At 35.4% G+C, this 17,002-nt stretch overlaps 2 protein-coding genes across 9 annotated transcripts in view; both read right to left on the minus strand.

The window, feature by feature from the left end:
* The window catches only part of C4H4orf50 (chromosome 4 C4orf50 homolog), an 81,464-nt gene extending 68,779 nt beyond the window's left edge, over positions 1-12,685 (minus strand). For 5 of the 6 annotated variants that reach the window (XR_004253226.1, XR_004253227.1, XR_004253224.1 and 2 more), the window contains exons 1-7: positions 11,792-12,685; positions 9,379-9,530; positions 7,585-7,723; positions 4,896-5,591; positions 4,531-4,683; positions 956-1,070; positions 55-188 (exon numbers count right to left, since the gene is read on the minus strand). Coding sequence is in view for 1 of the 6 variants with exons in the window: in XM_032186878.1 (XP_032042769.1) it covers positions 55-188; positions 956-1,070; positions 4,531-4,683; positions 4,896-5,591; positions 7,585-7,723; positions 9,379-9,530; positions 11,792-11,818 (1,416 nt within the window). In the remaining 5 variants the exon portion in view is untranslated. The remainder of the gene's footprint in view (positions 1-54; positions 189-955; positions 1,071-4,530; positions 4,684-4,895; positions 5,592-7,584; positions 7,724-9,378; positions 9,531-11,791) is intronic. The other variant, XR_004253225.1, reaches the window with a different exon arrangement.
* Positions 12,686-12,777: 92 nt separating this feature from the next.
* The window catches only part of JAKMIP1 (janus kinase and microtubule interacting protein 1), a 154,757-nt gene continuing 150,532 nt past the window's right edge, over positions 12,778-17,002 (minus strand). For 2 of the 3 annotated variants that reach the window (XM_032186881.1, XM_032186879.1), the window contains exons 21-23: positions 16,708-16,773; positions 15,423-15,467; positions 12,778-13,886 (exon numbers count right to left, since the gene is read on the minus strand). In XM_032186881.1, the coding sequence (XP_032042772.1) occupies positions 13,854-13,886; positions 15,423-15,467; positions 16,708-16,773 (144 nt within the window). In that variant the 3' untranslated portion in view covers positions 12,778-13,853. Of the gene's footprint in view, positions 13,887-15,422; positions 15,499-16,707; positions 16,774-17,002 lie in introns of all 3 variants that reach the window. The other variant, XM_032186880.1, reaches the window with a different exon arrangement.

The raw sequence follows: 17,002 nt of genomic DNA on the forward strand, positions 1-17,002 counted from the left end.
CAGATTCACTGTGCTCACAAAGATAACAAGAATAGCAGGAACTTTTCTTCTTACCAGTTTGATCTCAGATAAACCAAGTTCTTCAGAAATGTTTGCAAAGGGTCCAGAATTTTGTTCCAAAACTGGTAGAATTTCTTCCCATATCTTCTCTATCTGCTTTAGTCCATCAAAGCTACGTCCTGGTGTTTCTGTTATAGTAAAGCACTGGGTAAGTGTGATGCCACTCACAGATGAAAAACAAACCCCAAAACTTCTGACCAGATATTTTGAACAGAATGCATTTTAGTCAGAGTATGCCCAAGACTACCTGTTCTAGAAAAAGTGCATATCAACTATGATGTGGAGATAAGCAAGACATTAATCAAGAAAACATATTTCATAAGAAAACATAAATATTAAGCTCTAAATTTAGAAATATTTGGGAGGCTGTTCCCCACAGTTCTCAAAGCATCTAAAAAGGAAAAATATATCTCATTATAGTGGGTGAAGGAAAACTTGTAGGTTAAACTTAGAGGTTAAACCTAATGGCTAAAATATTCTTTGCAGGTCTGCATTTGCATAAACTGAAATTTGCCATAAAATTCCCATTAATTTCAGTTAGAAGAATTAGCCTGCCAAAATCAGAGCTTTCATGTAATGTTTGGTCTAAAAAAACAAATCTGAAAGCTATACGGCATTCCCAAACACTATACTTCCATCTAGACATGGGAAATGTCCCCTAAATCCGCAGCTCTGTAGCCTCTGGCAGTTCCAGGATTTCTTGGGAAAGCTCATATCTAAATGCTAGCGTCATTGCTGTGAACAGTCATTCCCTCACCTTCTCAAGATATAGTTTGCAGATTAGGAGGTTTTTAGAAGGTCTTTTACCTTCTAAATCATGCATGCCACATGAATGAAATCACCTACACTTTTGCTGCACAGAAGTGTAATCAAAAATTACATTTTGTTTTCATACCATACTCTTTGGCATGTAGCAGTACAACTGGAGTTTGTGTAGCTCTGCTTCTCAGTGTATCTGATATTACTCCCCATTTCAGATTTTGAACATCGTCCTGGACTGGGTTGCCATTCTTAATGGGAAAAGGAGGAGACAAATAAAAAGCAGACCATAAAAACACAGTGTTTCTTATATGAGAAATAGGCATAAAGATTTCTTTTCCTATTAGCATTTACATTCAAAAGACCCATTATTTAATTTTATATATAATTGCTGCTAGTTCATACAGTTTTCTCATTCCAACATTTTCCAGTAAATGTCATGATTGCTAGACTTCACCCTTTCATACACTACAACTACGTAAGGAAGAAATTTGGGTAATAAGCATGTAATGTGTTGGCACACAGATGGACCACTAGCAGGGCAGAGTCTAACTGATAAGTCCACGAATAAAGAAAAGAAAGTCTAATCAAAGAGAAAATGAGACTAATAGTTTGTTGCCCAGCATACTGCAGGATACAAAGACAATTGTTCCTAGACTGGAAGAGTTCTTTACAAAAAGTAGAATAATTGTTCAGATCAAATTTTTCTTTACAGTTAATACTGTAATTATAGATTTCATATCCTACTCATCTATCTTCACTCTCTGATTGAATTTATATACTGGGACAATTTCTGGTGCAAAGCAGATACTCTTAATGTTTGATACACTGCAGATCATTTCACATCTACCCTGCTCATTTTTAGTGAACAGAATAATCAGGTTTGATTTATCAACAAAAGACATAATTGAGGCTGTAGCCAGAACAACTACAGCACAGAAACCAAGCCAACACAGTCACTTCTGTCTTCCCACACATCAGATGCCAGCAGGAAAAAATCTCATCCCCTCTGGGTTGAGCTGCAGCTTTACAGTTACATACAGATGGAAGTGACTTCAAAGTCTGCCTTTTGCGTCTGCAAAGTCCACTTGATTTTCCACACTATTACCAGAATAATTTTGTGTGAGAATGATTTTGATTTCAACCCAAGCCATATTCTGCATTATATTCATCCATATTCATGCCCAGTTATGACACTGGGTGGCATGATTTAACTGGAAACCACAGTACTTCCAAGATTTCTTCTTTTTCTCAGTAATACTGAAACTAATGTTAGTTCCTTGAAACACACTCATTCTTTGCCTCTATTTTGTCCCAGATATCTTTTCTTTATTTTGGATGGAACCCACAAAGGGTTCCATCAAAAGACGGTTATACAAGAAGGTGTAAAAGATACAATGCTTGAACACCAGGAACATCACAGCACGAAACCCATGCTTTTAATGTCATGTGAAAGCTGTAGAAAGGTGCATCACTTGGTGTTTCTTAACTTTCCTTCATCAAAACTTTGAGTGACCCCCTGATATTCACATCTAGAAATTGCCTGATAAATAAAGACAGAGGTACATGGTATAAGCTGCTTTTCTGTGCATTTTTCATTCAGGCATAAGCTGTAATCAAGACACTGAAGACAAGATCCTAATACCAATTCTGGAAAGTCACATTTCTAGTGAGATTTATGTGACTGCACCCCTCCATAAGATTAATTTCACCTAGTTTTCAAGAATAATTGATGTGCTTGGCAATTTGAATAACAAAACATCGAGTGAGGAATCTCATACTGTGTGTATTTCACACGGGTCTGCTAAGCCTGCCTTTACAAACTACTTTTTTCCTGGCTGAGGAATAGACAAATGATCCTATTTGCTCTTTCAGTGAAAAATTATATACCAGCAGCTTTCCAGAAAAGTAACAGCATGAAAATTTTTCTTGTATTGCATACAACTCCTCATCTGTATTCCTGGTGATAAAGTATGAAGAGCTTAAATAGGATTTCTCTTGTAACTCTTTTGGTTTGAATACTCCAAGACCAATGTAATGAGATTAGGAAATTCTTTTTTAATAGGTGATACTAAAAGATGAGTTGAGGGGAAATAGCCCTCTTCAGTTTTACAATACAACACCAGAGGTCTCCCTCCTCCTTATATCATAGATACTGAAATGTATTTCCTACTATTTCAAGACACTATTTTCTACAGGAAGAATCCATGTGAATTCAGAGCAGTTCAAAAACAGGAGGAAAATACAACCAGTAATGCAGACTACACAAGGTTTGATGCTGCTGGTGCTATGTACAGGATTTAAGGAACACAATCAACTGTGCATCAGAACAAAGTATTTAGCATGTATTATAGCATGTTCATTTATACCAAAGGTATAAACTTGGTAAACTCGTAAGACAACATAGCTATAAATGAATAGTTGGAAAATAAAAGATTAGTAAACTTTGTGTAGGAGAAAAAAATAACTTTTTACCATGGTACGGCATAGAATAAAAGAGATTTGGTTCTATTTCTTGAAGACTTTCTGGATTAGTCTTAGGCAATGGCCTGAGAATTAGTCAGCTGATATACCCTGTTCTCACACCTTCACATAACTCAACATTTACTTTCTCCCTTTCTGAATATTCTCAAACAAAGCAATTCTCCACTACTTATTCATTGGCTCTGAAAGCCCTCGACCTGCCTGATTTTAGTTGGGCAGCCTCCTCACAGTGCACTAGTTTGTTGTACCTGTGTATGGCCCACTCCAAGTCTCTAAAAATATCTTAAGCTTGGCTCAGGTGATGTATAAAAATGAGCAATAGCAGTGAGTCCTTCTGCCAAATCGGAGCAGCTAAGTAGAGGTCATCTATGTTCTGCAGAAGAATCTTACCAACCATTTTCTGGTACACACATACATACACACACACACACACACAAAATAATAAATAAATAAATAAAATAAAATAAAATAAAATAAAATAAAATAAAATAAAATAAAATAAAATAAAATAAAATAAAATAAAATAAAATAAAAGCTCCTGGAACTCACTTCTTTGGGATTATAAAGCCAGAAATGGTACCAAATCACTACTTCTGTTAAGATGTGTTCAAGTACCAGATTAAAATCTTCTTGATTTCTTCTAGGCATGTATGCACAAAGGATCCTCTCTACTTTCTCCCAGTCCTGGAATTATTCAGTGTGATTGTCCTCCTACACTAAGGGGATTTTATTCATGCCCATTACCTCTCAGTTAATTGCAGTTAAAATTGGGATAGTTCTAGGGATATCAGGTCACAATCTGAATGGGATAGCTGAGCATGAGGCTTAACTTATTTCACTTTACTTAACAAATCACCAGACTAAAAATACCCTCTAACTGAGTGCATAAAGAATAAAATCTTTCTTGAGTTCTCTGCATTAAAAGAATTATTTTTTGTCAGCAAAATGAATTGGCAGAGGCTGAATGCCATATTACAGTAAATGCAGAGCTTTCCCATGCAATGCTGGAGTGAACTGAGTGAAGCAAGGAAAACCTATTCAGTGTATTCAGAGCACATCACAATGATGTGGAGCTGCAAACCATCAAATATGTCAACTCACTTCCAGCCATGAATACGGTATCCATCTTCCGTTGTTTTCCATTATCCAGATCTCATAGCCAAGATTTATTTTCAGTTATGCTTTTTTATTTCAGCATCCGAGAATGAATAAGATGCAAAAACTCACCCAACCATATGTGTACTCTTCCTCTGAATGGTGTCCACGAGTCTTAGAAGTTCTCCCAGGTTTTCTTTCAGGTGCCAACTGAGAGTTTTTGCCTTGTGCACATCGCTTTAAAATGTGAGGAAACGAGATTTGTGAAGTGCCCTCAATGTGCACCTAGTAAAAGCAGTGATACAATGAAACTCCAGCTACTGATTCCAGTCGGTGTGAATTAGACACTGAAGTTCTAATACATCAACAGAAATAAAGGAAAGAAATTCAGGAAGGAAAAAGCCTGTTTTGCATCTCCTTTGTATACCTAATGACAAGTATAATCTGAGGTGATACAAAGATAAAAGTTTGTTATACTTCACCTTACATTTACTTACCAGGTCAGCACTACCGTCTCCATTTTCCAATCTCGTAAATTGTGAGTCCTTTTCTTCCTTCTTTTTTAACTTCACCCTACTTTGATCTTTTAAAATCCTGTTTTCATCCAAAAGGTCTTCCACTTGTTTCTGTAGTTTGATTTCAGACAATTTCAGATTATAAACATAATTGCAAGATTCTTCCAATTTTCTCCTGAGAAAGTCTTCAGTGTCCTGGGAGCACTGGAGTTCAGTCAGCAGGTCTGCCTTTTCTCTTCTGTTATCCTCCCCTTTTTCCTTTAAGAACTTTAGATTTTGCTGAAATGACTCAACATGGCTTTTCATGATATGCTCCATGTTTTCAATGCAAGTTTTCAATTCCATTACTTCCATTTCAGAAAGTTTATAGCCCTGACTCCCAGTGGATGCTGATTCCACCTTCTGTTGGAGACACTGTGCCATTCCCTCTTCTAACTCAGATGTCAAACAAGCAATATGGGCGTTGAGATCTAACACTTGCTTTTCCAGCCTGGACACCTCTCCCCGCAGGTAACATTCCCTTTCTCTCTGTATTGTTGTTTGTCGCTTCTGCTTTTGCTTGTAGTGCTCAAAATATTCTGACTGGCTTTTTACTTCATCTTCTTTTGTCTTCAGCTGCTCCTGAAGCCAATGTAATTTTTCCTTTTGCTTCTTCTCTGACTTTTCTTGGTTTTCAACCTATAATTTCAGTGATTTGTATGGTTAACATCTCAATACCAGATCTCTTCTTCTCTTACCATTTTTCTTATTTTTTTTTTTCTTAATTTTAATTCTGCCCTTTTTTTCTGTAAACTCAGAAAAGTAGAAATATTCAAAAGCCAGTAAAATCTTGCATTCAGAGCAAACTGAGCTGTTTTATCATTTCACTGAAATATCTCAGAAGGAAAAACAAAGCAAAAAATACAGGAAGTTTCACATTCTTTTGCATGTTTTACAATGCATATTTAAATAAAAAGAAACCTTGGACTGAAATTCATACAACCAGCTCTGAACTATACAATACATCATTGACACTGACACTGATGCAGTACTGAGGTGTTACAGACAGGGAAGCCATGGTTCTTTTGAAGAAAACAGAAGATGCACTTGTAAGAGACCAAGTTTTTTTTTTGCCCTTTGCCCTTCCCCATACCTGTCATCTGTCAGCTCCTTTTATGAGCCGATGGTAAAAGGAGAAAAGAACAGATGACTTTAGAACCTTTTTGAGAAAGACTTTAGTATTTTTGTTTGCACCAAAGTATGCTTAAACATATAGAGGTGAAAGAAGTTAACGAAAGGCAGAGGCAGAAAAGGCTTTCATGATTCACTTGCTGCCCTTGTTTTGAGCAGAGAAACAGCCACCAGTATCATAGTGCCAATTGCGGCAGCTTTTAAGCAAGACTGAAGGACAGAGACATTGCTGTATTTCTTCAAGCACTTTCTTTGGTCAGTCTTTTTGATTTCTGGTATGTTCCCATCAGAAGTGTTCACCAGCAAGGACAAGAGAGGAGGAACACCAGGCTGAAATGCTATACAAAGTGAAGTAGGTGTGGTTCTTATTTCTGTTTGTTTAACTGCTGATGGGAAGATATAAAAATACAAGCTTCCTGAATCTTGAGAAGTACATTTCACTTTTAATCAAAAAAGCAAAGACTACTGCTCATATTCATGAGTTGTACCACATAGTGCTAGTGTCCTGTCAGATTATTCCACCTTGACTTAAAATGCTGATAAAGTGGAAGTGTATCTTATGATAAACTGAATTAAAAGACATTGTTTCACTGTAGACTGTCCCAGAAGAACATTTTCCATTCTCTCCATTCCTTCTCCATTTTAATGGATCCATCCAATGAGCTGTGCAAACTAGGGGAAAAAAGTCTGTTGTATGAGTTATCAGACAACAGCCGAGCCTCCTGATACATACATATTTATTCCTATGCATACACGAATGCTCAAGAGAACTGAGGGTTTTCCACTGAAGAGCTGATAATTTCAAAATGTGGGGGAGAGGCAGCTGCAAGGGAAGGAAATCAGCAGTAGGAGGTGCATGCGCCCTGCAGAGAAAGGCTCACATTGGATGGAATCTGCAGCCCATCCATGTGACCCACATGACTGCACATCACAGGGAAAAAGGCACAGATCAACCTGGGAAAGCTGCAAGAGGATATTGACATGGACCCAAAGCCTAGCAGGAAGATAGAAGTGGTTGCAACAGCAGACAAGGCCCAGCTTAAAAATATGTGAGCAATTCAAGAATCAGATGACAGGTTGAGCAGCTGCGTTTTGTACAGGAACCAGGTTGTCATGGTTGTGTTGTGCTGTTGTATCACGTGGAGGGGGGACAGGGGTATGTGAAAAAAATTGTTCACTACGGTGCCAGAAAGGTAAATCTGACTTATGGAGAAGGAATAGGTTGATTGGGTTTTGGGGAGAAAGAAGGAAGTGAGAGCATATATCCCAAAGATCAAGGGCTCAAATGAAAACAATGTCAGTGCTGTCATAAACATCAGAGAAACACAAAGTGAGGCACAAACAAAAAAAGTTATTCTAATTACTCAGGTTATATAAAAAGAGCAAGGCTGAGATGATATATTGCCTAAAAAAAGACAAGTCACTGGAGATGAGATTGACTTATAAATTATTACTATACAGAGGAGCTAAACTAGGTCATTTGAAACAATATCCTCCTTACCAAGTTCATCAGCTCCTCCCAAATGACTCGCACTTTCCCTTTAACACGCACATTTGCATTTTCAACCTGGTGCACCTTCACATTTAGCTGATCAATCATCATAAGAAGGGTTTTGTGTGACAGCTCCAGCTCTTTCATCCTGTGATATTGAGAATGAAGATCTTTGCTGAGTAAATACTGAACAGTATAATTTCAGATGTCATTAGCAATGCATCTATTTATCTTTATTTTTTCATTTTTTTCTCCCAACAATAAAAATAGTAACACATATTTGATTACTACTAATAAAAACTTCATTACCAGTAAGAGTCTTGGGTTTTGCACATTTCACTGGTGACTCTCAAAGCTGTTAAAGACAGTGTCTATGTTCATTCTCTCTCTGCTCGTTTAATATGAAAACCATAAGCAAACACATTTACAAGATCAAAATTCACTGAAGCTTGGCATGTCATATGAAGTAACAATCGTAAGTTGTTAAGGATAACCACAACTCTGGTCTGTACATGTATCCAATCACAGGATTTTGCCAGGCTCATGTTTAGCAAACTCAAATTTTATGACAACAGAGAATGCGTTCCATCATATTAACATAACAGGATAAAGATAGAAAACACATCATTAAATAAGTACCATTAAATAAGTTATCCATTTATCAAAGTGACCCTGATGAGGTTCTTCCCCATCACTGGCACTAGCACAGTCTATTCCAACACAGGTACCGTAGAAAACTTGGCCACATCAGCCCAAAACTCTGCCCTGACTAGGGAGAGTTACTGACTCTGCTTCTGTGTATTTTTCATCAGTTCTGCCTTCCACATCATTCCTTGCCTTGTCTATTTGTGCTTCAGCCACAAGAACCTGTGGCACAGAATTGCTTTTCTTTCTACAGGATACCCAAGATACATGAAAACAGGCTTCCTATAACCCAGGCAGGTTTCTCCTGGTCATCTACTCTCCTTGAACTGTTTTCTCATACTTTCTCTGTTTTGATTTTAAATAAAGTTCTTCCCATCTCCCCTCTTCCCAAAAATCTTTGTTAAAATAGGCCTATTCCCATGAAAGCTTCTATTCAAAATAAATGAATAAATAAATAAATAGTCATTTTTATTTTGACAAAAAGCACATTATTAAAACATTTCTGGCCAAATTTCTTGATGAAAAAAAAGCAATTCAGAAATTATACAAGTAGTCATTTTAAATGCCATTTAAATTTTCCATCCTTTAAATTCTCTAGCTTTGTTTGGAGAATTTGTTTTGATGCCTGGCCTGCAATTGTCAGGCATCAAAAACTCAATTTTATTATTCCAGTCAACTACATAATTAATGCTTAATGACATCTTTAACTACACTAATGATTAGCATTAACATACATGTCTCCATGCTTCTTTTTGAAACAAGGAATTTCTTCTATGCAGCACAAAACTTCAAATTTAAACATAATTACATCTTCCTATTCCAAAATTAACTCTTAAAAGAAAAGTGATATATTCTGCAAGGAGAATTTACACCTTATGAACATTTAAGGATGAAATATCCTGAGAAGGCTCTCTGGTTATGTGCTAGTAGATTCTAGATCATGCTATAAATCTGATGTAAAAAATTTGAATATTGAATTTCTATTCTGACAGCTACACAAAACACTTATAAATTCATTTTATTAGACCCCTAAAAATGGATAGTCTTTCTTTTCACTAGTTTTGCATGAATCATTTGACATCCACTACATGAAGCAAAATGAAGTGTAGATTTGTCATGTAACATTAATTTCAAATGCAAAGAAAGAAATTTATTTACCTATTTCTTAGCATGGAATCTGAATCCATGTAGTCTTGTAAAACACCTTTCAGTTCTTGCTCCGATTTCTCCAGCTTTTTCATTCTGAGGTTCAAATTTTCTTGTTCAGCACTGTTTGCTTGTTCATCAGGTTTGCTTGTATCTTCTAATTCCTGGGAAATCCAAGAAGTATCAATTTTAACATTAAAATTCAGAGTATCATAACCTTCATCACTAAGCATTTTAATACAGTAACAGAATTCTTGTTCTCTCCCAGATAAAGGATCCATGATGAAAAAAATTAAATTCTCAATGTATTGCAGTCTAAGGATGCAATGAGTCTAAGCTTCTCTGACGGTCAGATGAACAGTCCTCAGTTCTGAAAACATTTATTATTTATGAGAGAGTTTTATTTCATTAGCCTCAAAGTAATTCAGCATGTGAAACTCAAAGGAGTTTCAGTTTACAATATGAGATCATTATAAAAGATACAATTAGACTAATTCATGAAGGAATTAGGTATCAAACTTTTAAAAAGGGAATAATTTTCTACTAAATATAAAAGTTGATAAAACCGAGTACTTTTATCATAAAAGATCTTATTTTAGATAAACATATGATATTTTTATTATTTTAAGACAAAAGATTTATGACTAAGAGGGACTTTCAAACTTGGGGTTTCAAAGTCAAGATGTTTTTCTTTTCCTTTACCTATTTCAGCAATAGTTCCTCAGCCCATAGTTCACTTTCATTTATATACACTGTCTTCATTAAAAAACAGGCAAATAATTGACAGTTGAAATGCCTTTGCTTTCTCTAGATTTATATAGGTTTGGAATTGGACCTATAATTGGAATTCAGCCACCACGACTGGACCTCTTTATCACAAAATAATGCAATTACATTTTCTTGCTTTTTCTTGTTTGTTTTTTATTTTGTATTGTTGTCTAAACAAATGCTGGATCTGCAGCACCAAGAAAAAAAAAAAAAAGTAACATTTTTTTGCCACTGAAGAGGAAAAAAATAACATCAAATCAGTGCAAAAAGAATAAACAAACAGTTCTCTTAGTGCCCCACGTTTTGATAGGTGCTATTTGCACCCATGGTGAATTACATAAAATGTAATGTATTTTGGCCTATTGTACCACTCTTTGGCTTTATATCAGCTACGCGAGGCCCACTACCTAGACCTGAAAAGATTCAGCCACTCCTCAATCCCTTGAGAAGCCATGATATTAAAAACTAGAAGTGTGGAAAGGCAAACAGAGCACAAATCCATGTACATGGAGAACAAAACTAAAACACTTATGAAGAGCTTCTCTAGACTTACCAGCCCAAGTCCCTCCTTGGTTTCCCAAGAGCTGTAAGCATATTCATGTTTTTTTTCCCTGGCCTGTATAATTTGCCAAAGGGAACAGAATCTTTGATTTTGAACTCCTTGAGACTCTAACATTTTCTCTGTATGTATTATTTGTAAAGCGAATTTGAATAGGCAGCATGCTCCCAGACAATAAGCACCCCTGTGTACTAAATAAATATACATGTATGTACAAAATATATGTACAAAATAAATATATGTAGTAATAGCGGACATTACTACTCTGCACATTAACAATTTACAGTGCAAGCTAAATTAATGTGATTTTCAGCTGTGTCCCAGCCTAGTATATGACTCATAAATTGGAAAAGGAAAAACTCGCATCGGGACATTTTGCAGAAAGTAGCCACCAGATAAAAAAAGAGAGGAAAGACTAGGCAGGAAATAAACTAGCACTTAAAATCATTACACTGATTTCTACTCACATATTTCTACTGTATGTTCTTGCTTATAAGTGGACTTTTAGTCATTGATATAAATATCACAAAAGTTAATAGAACAATTTCTCAAGTCTTTTCATTCCCCATGATCCAGGAGGTTTCTATGCTTCTCATGCTTCATCCTGAAAAGTACTGAGTACTTCAACATAAGACCAGCAAAGCTGTTACAATTGATCTCAGAAATCAGAAACTCACTGTTTCTTTCTTTGCTTATACAGCTGGGAGAGATTATTTAAAATCTGTGTCACAGGAAGTAATAATCTGACACAGCATCTTCCATAGACTGAATACAATCAGTTAGTACATCATACCTTAGACTGAATATAACCAGTTAGTACATAATACCTGTTATCAGGTTTATAGGAGATAGCAACATGCAATGGATAGCAAGACTGTAATGCTGCATTCAGTTTTTCAAAACTACATTCCTGCTAGCTCAGGACAGAATAAAAACATCATGAATGTCATGGAAAATTTCACCCAAATCAGCCAGTTTCTTTGAGAAAACTGTCATGTCTGAATTACAATATAATGAAATGCATAGAAGACAATAAAAACTGCTCATACCTTTTCCGCTTTGTAACAAGACCATCTCCTGTCTTTGCTGAGCACTTACCATTGCAGCCACATGCTGAATGACCATCCCACGTTTATGCTTCTGGTTCAATTTCCAACGCAGTGATGAGCAAACATTTAGTAGAAGTGTTTCTTCACCAAGTAAATCTAATCTTACTTTCCAATTTCTGTTCCATCACTGGTACCTGGTTCTGTTATCCAAAGCTCAGACTATCTCTGGTTATGGTCCTTCTTTTCAGAGTTATGACAAAACTTTTCCTTTTGCAGTGAAGACCTCATTTTTCCACATTCTGTCATCACACTGCTAAAAGCTTTAACACATTCTTTAAATGCTTGTTTCTTTTTGAACAAAACATTGCAAGTTTCCAAACTTTTGCATGATCCTTGTGACCGGCTTGATCATTTCTAACTTAAATTGTGCTTTGTGTCAAGAAACAGAATTATTCAGATCCTCACATGAACTGCAGTTTTCTGCATCTGACTGAATTAATCTTGTTGGGTGCCTCAGCTCCTTCAGCAGATGAACGACCTTGTCTGGTGATTCTTCATGAGGACTACATCTCTGATCTTACTTCAGAGCCTGAAATATTATCTGAGACAACTGGCTTCTTTTGAGGCTGCTTCCTGCACCTCCAACAGTGAGATATGCAGTTGCTATGATACATCTGTTCCCTAGCTTTCTTTGTGCTGCCTTGATTGTTCTTTGCCTCGTATTATTTTTTTTTCAATCATAATTTCCTCTTTATCTGATATATTATCATAACCATCATTCCACTCTACATTTGTGTTGGAGTTCAGTGCATCCATGGGAGCAGACTTGTCTCTCTGTAGTTTTGCACATAGCCCTTTTAACACAGAGATGATTTTCAAGAAAATGCTTAGGAGGAGAAACTTTAAATATTGTGCTTTTAATATTGTCAGCTTGCCTCTACATTCCAGAAATAATTAAAATTACCTCTTTCTCCATATTGTCTTTCCAACTCTGAAACAGCAATTTGCTTTTCTCTTTTTGAAAGAAAAGGCTAACCTTTTTTTTTTTTTTTTTTTTCTAACCATTCTCCACCTTAATCAACTCTTTTCAACTTCCATTTTTTTCAGTCTGTGCTTCACCCAAAAATTTTCTTGCAGTTCATGTAGTCAATGTCCTTGACTATGTAAATTCAACTTTGCTGGTTGAGGTTGTGCTATTTTTACTTCCTGATGGCAAACATCAACTTTCTTTCAAAAGGATACCATCTTTTCAAAATATTTTTTTCCAAATACTTCTGTGCTTATCATATTCATCTACACATCAATTTCTTCAAGCCCATTTTTCTTCTTGACTAGATAACTGAACACGGAGTATTATTTGTTCTGTTTTCCTGACTTCACAGTCCATCTCAGAATCTTCTATTCTCCCAGGGCTATTTTTACAAGTTATTGCCTTAATTTTCAAGAAACATTCAAAAACTTCACTTCTCCCATGCAGCTCTTACCCACTTCAAAGATTTCTTAGTTCAGTCTTCTATTTTGCCTTTTCTTTAAAACCCATCTCTTCTCCATCTGTGGATTTCCAACTTTTGAAATTAATATTAATTTTGTCACTGTGGGGCTCTAAATCTCTATTTGTTTCCAACTTACAATAGTTTTTGGTTTTGTTTTTTGTCTTTTGTTTTTTATTCTGTCAGCTATTTACTATAGAGAACTCATTGTCAAACACAGCTTTTTATATAGATATTAAAAAGGAGATTTTGTGTTTGCTGGGTGAAATGAAAACAACGTTGGCTGAAAGCATGCAGAATGGAGACAAAGATCTCAGTACTGTAAGAAAACCGTTTGGTAGATAACAGTTCACATAGCAGCCAGTAATTGCACTTGTATTTTTTTCCAGTGTTTGATTGGTGTATGAATGTAAATTCTGTTTAGACTTTTTTCAGTGTTTATGATGTGCTGGTCCCTATTTGATTATTAAATCATTCCAGCTTGAAGCTATATCTTTAAAAAATCTCTAATTTTAAATTCAAATATTTTGCAGCTTCAAGTATTATGCAAACAGTTTTATGAAAAAAATGCACCAATTTAAAGCTGCTCAATAAAAATTTTCTATATTTTTGCACGTGGACTCAGCTGTTCACTCCATAGGTTCTTTTAATAGCCTGTATAATAAAATAAAACAAAAAGAAAAAAAAATATTCTTCTCAGCTTTAGATAGACAAAATTAATTTAGGAATAAGTGTTGGCATTCATCCCATCACAATCTCTTCCTAAAATTTTGATGTTCGCTTCAAAACAACAAGAACCAAAACTACCATCAGTAGAACAAAAGCAACCATCCCCTTTCTTCAAACACATCTTTATAAAAAATTTAAAATTTTATAAATCTTTTTAAAATTTTTATGTTGTTTATTTTTATTTTTATATTTTTACAAAAGAAAGGAAAAATAAAAATGAAGGGTTAAAAAACTGTAAAAAATATATCTGAAATTCACCTAATTTTCATCCCACCTAATAATCAAAAGAAAGCTACTGCACTTGTAGCAAGTCAGTAATACTTTCATTATATTATACCCACCAGCATTTACCATTGTTTCATTTCAAAACATAAAACCTATGCAGAAATGCTAGTAACAGAAGACCTGAGCCAGTTCCCAAGAGGAACTGAATAGCAGGGCTTACCAGGAGCTGTATAAACTTGTAAAAGAGTCCATAATACAGGACTGATTTTTCAAAAGTACTTGTAGTCTGGGCAGAATATAATACAGTTTCAGGCTTAATATAAGGTATATATAATAGCTTTTTTTTGGATTGACTGTTGTCATCATGCTTCATCGTATAGTGCTTGACAGCAGCTTATAAAGGTGTTGATTGAATTGACCACAGTCTTACCAGAAGCTGTTTCCATGAATGTAATTCAAAACAGATTTCAGTGAAGAAAAAGAATTGAAAACATGCAAAAGTAAAAATATTGCATATTTTCAGTTTAAAAAACAAATCAAAACAAAACACTACATAAATAGTTTTAAATTGTATCTTAATAGTCTGTCAATTAGGTTGTGAAGATATCCTCACATGCCACTTACATTGCTCCAGAGAAGAGGGCTTGGACTGATTTTGTCTCTAACCTGTATTTCCTTCCTGTTCTGTGTGAAAGGTAAGCCTTTTTAAGTCTTTAGCTATAGGTATTGCTACAGCTAAAGAAATTCACTGTCTTTTGCATTGAGCTGAAAAAGTCAGCACACTGTGGAAGGGGCAGTGGGAATGATGGTTTTGTTTGAAGGGAGACACATACAAATTTCTTAGTCTCATCCTTACTATATTGCATGGGCACAAAGAAGGTCAGTCATATTCCAGTTTTCTTGCATGGCAGAAAGGTACGATCCTATAGCCATAGCTGAACTTTTAGGTTAAAATGTACCCACTCTACAGAATTGAGAAGAACCCACTGAAGTTCAGGCAGTCAATATCTTAGAATGCAAAATCATATCTTGTTGAAAACTGAATGACCTTCTGCAGAAGCCCAGAAAGCTAACTGAAGACATCCAATTTGGATCTTAAATGTGACTCTTCCTCTATGTGCAAGCAAAATCAGTAAAGCCTTCCCAGAGTATTAGGGTCTTACATAGATGATTCTTAAAACATGGCAAAATCTAGGAGTTAAAAATTGAGTACAAAACGATATAAAGAATACCAACCACACGTCTTGGCTCAGTTGTGTCATCAAGGCCACAGAATGAATGCTAGTGAAAAAAACAAAAAAAGGAACAAAAACTATAAAATAAGATCAAAAGAAAATGAGGAAAAAGAAAAGAAAAGAAAAAAGATGTAAGATATGTAATATGAAATCCGATGACATAATTTTACAGCAGTTAGTCTTACATCAATATTAACTGAGTTGATTTGAAAGAGAGATACTGTATACCAATCTTACTCTGAAAAGAGGGTACAAAACGATGGTACAGGGTACAAAATTCAGTATTTGAGGGCAACATTTGTGGATTATGTAAACTTCAGAAACATCAGGCTTGGCTCTGTAACTTAGTCAAGCATGTACTTATAATTACATTTGTGCAAGCTTGCCTGAATCAAGACTTACCCAGCTGAGGGCACAAGCTAAATGTAACCAAAAGGGCAGAGAATCTGTTATGAGAAAATCATGAAGTGTTTAAATGGCACTTTTTCCTCATATATTGGCCGGAAGAACAAAACTGAGATTTTACATTATTGTTATGTATAGCCTTCGGAAGCAGGACAGTTTGTTGAAGAATACATAGGGCAAAAACACTACCACCCCTATTTTCTGATTTGACAGAATTTTACATAAAATTTAAAAATTGAATACATTCCTGGGGGTGAATAAAAAGCCATACTCATGACAAAGTCAGTATAAGTGACCAACTGCCCTTAGCTACAACCAGCAACAGGCATCAGATATACAAACTGCCGCTCCTTCAAAAGAAAGGATTTCCCTCCACAAGAAATCATTGTGCTCAGTGTCAACAGCAAGTATATGCAAGCCTCTATCCACTGACATATTAAACCTTCAAAAGACCAATGAAGTAGAAGTGTATCTGTCATTGATTCTCTGACAATGGAAATTTCCTTCAGGCAGTCATATTCAGAAAGAGATTTAATCTCAAGGAAAAAAAATAAATATGATACAGATAGAAGGAAGTCCTCCACCCAACCAAGAGTAGAAGGATAGAAGGATATCAGAAAATGATGAAGCCTTGAGAGGTCTCCTGCTAATGCAACATTAAGGTAAAGAAAACATTATTCATTTTAACTAATTACCAGTTTTCAGTTCAGTTTATGGTTACTTCACTTAATACAGTACTGAACTTCAGGTTTGATGCTTCTTGTATTAAAATAGATCTCTCAATATTAGATTAAATACTACTAACATCAACATAACTGGGAAAAATAAATTACTGAGGGGAAGGAGGAGGGAACTTTGGCATTGCCCAGGCATTTATTTACCTTTTCCTCAATTTCTTTGAGTTGCCTCTTTTGAAGTTCTATTTTATCTTCTAGTTCTCGAATCCGCTGAAACAAGAAAGTGAAATAGAACTTATAATATCTACTTTAAAAAAACATAAGAATCAAAAATATATGAAAAAAATAAAAATGAAGAGAACAAATGCCCATTATTAATGTAACACCTCCTGTTCAGTTATATTGGACATGCTGATGGCACGATTGCTCTATGTTTCTACAAAACCATAGCATTTTAAACAAGATGCACCTTCAGGCCATCATGTTTACTATCAGGAAT

The sequence above is a fragment of the Aythya fuligula genome, chromosome 4 (genome assembly GCF_009819795.1).
Source record: "Aythya fuligula isolate bAytFul2 chromosome 4, bAytFul2.pri, whole genome shotgun sequence".
In the NCBI taxonomy this organism is placed as follows: Eukaryota; Metazoa; Chordata; class Aves; order Anseriformes; family Anatidae; genus Aythya; species Aythya fuligula.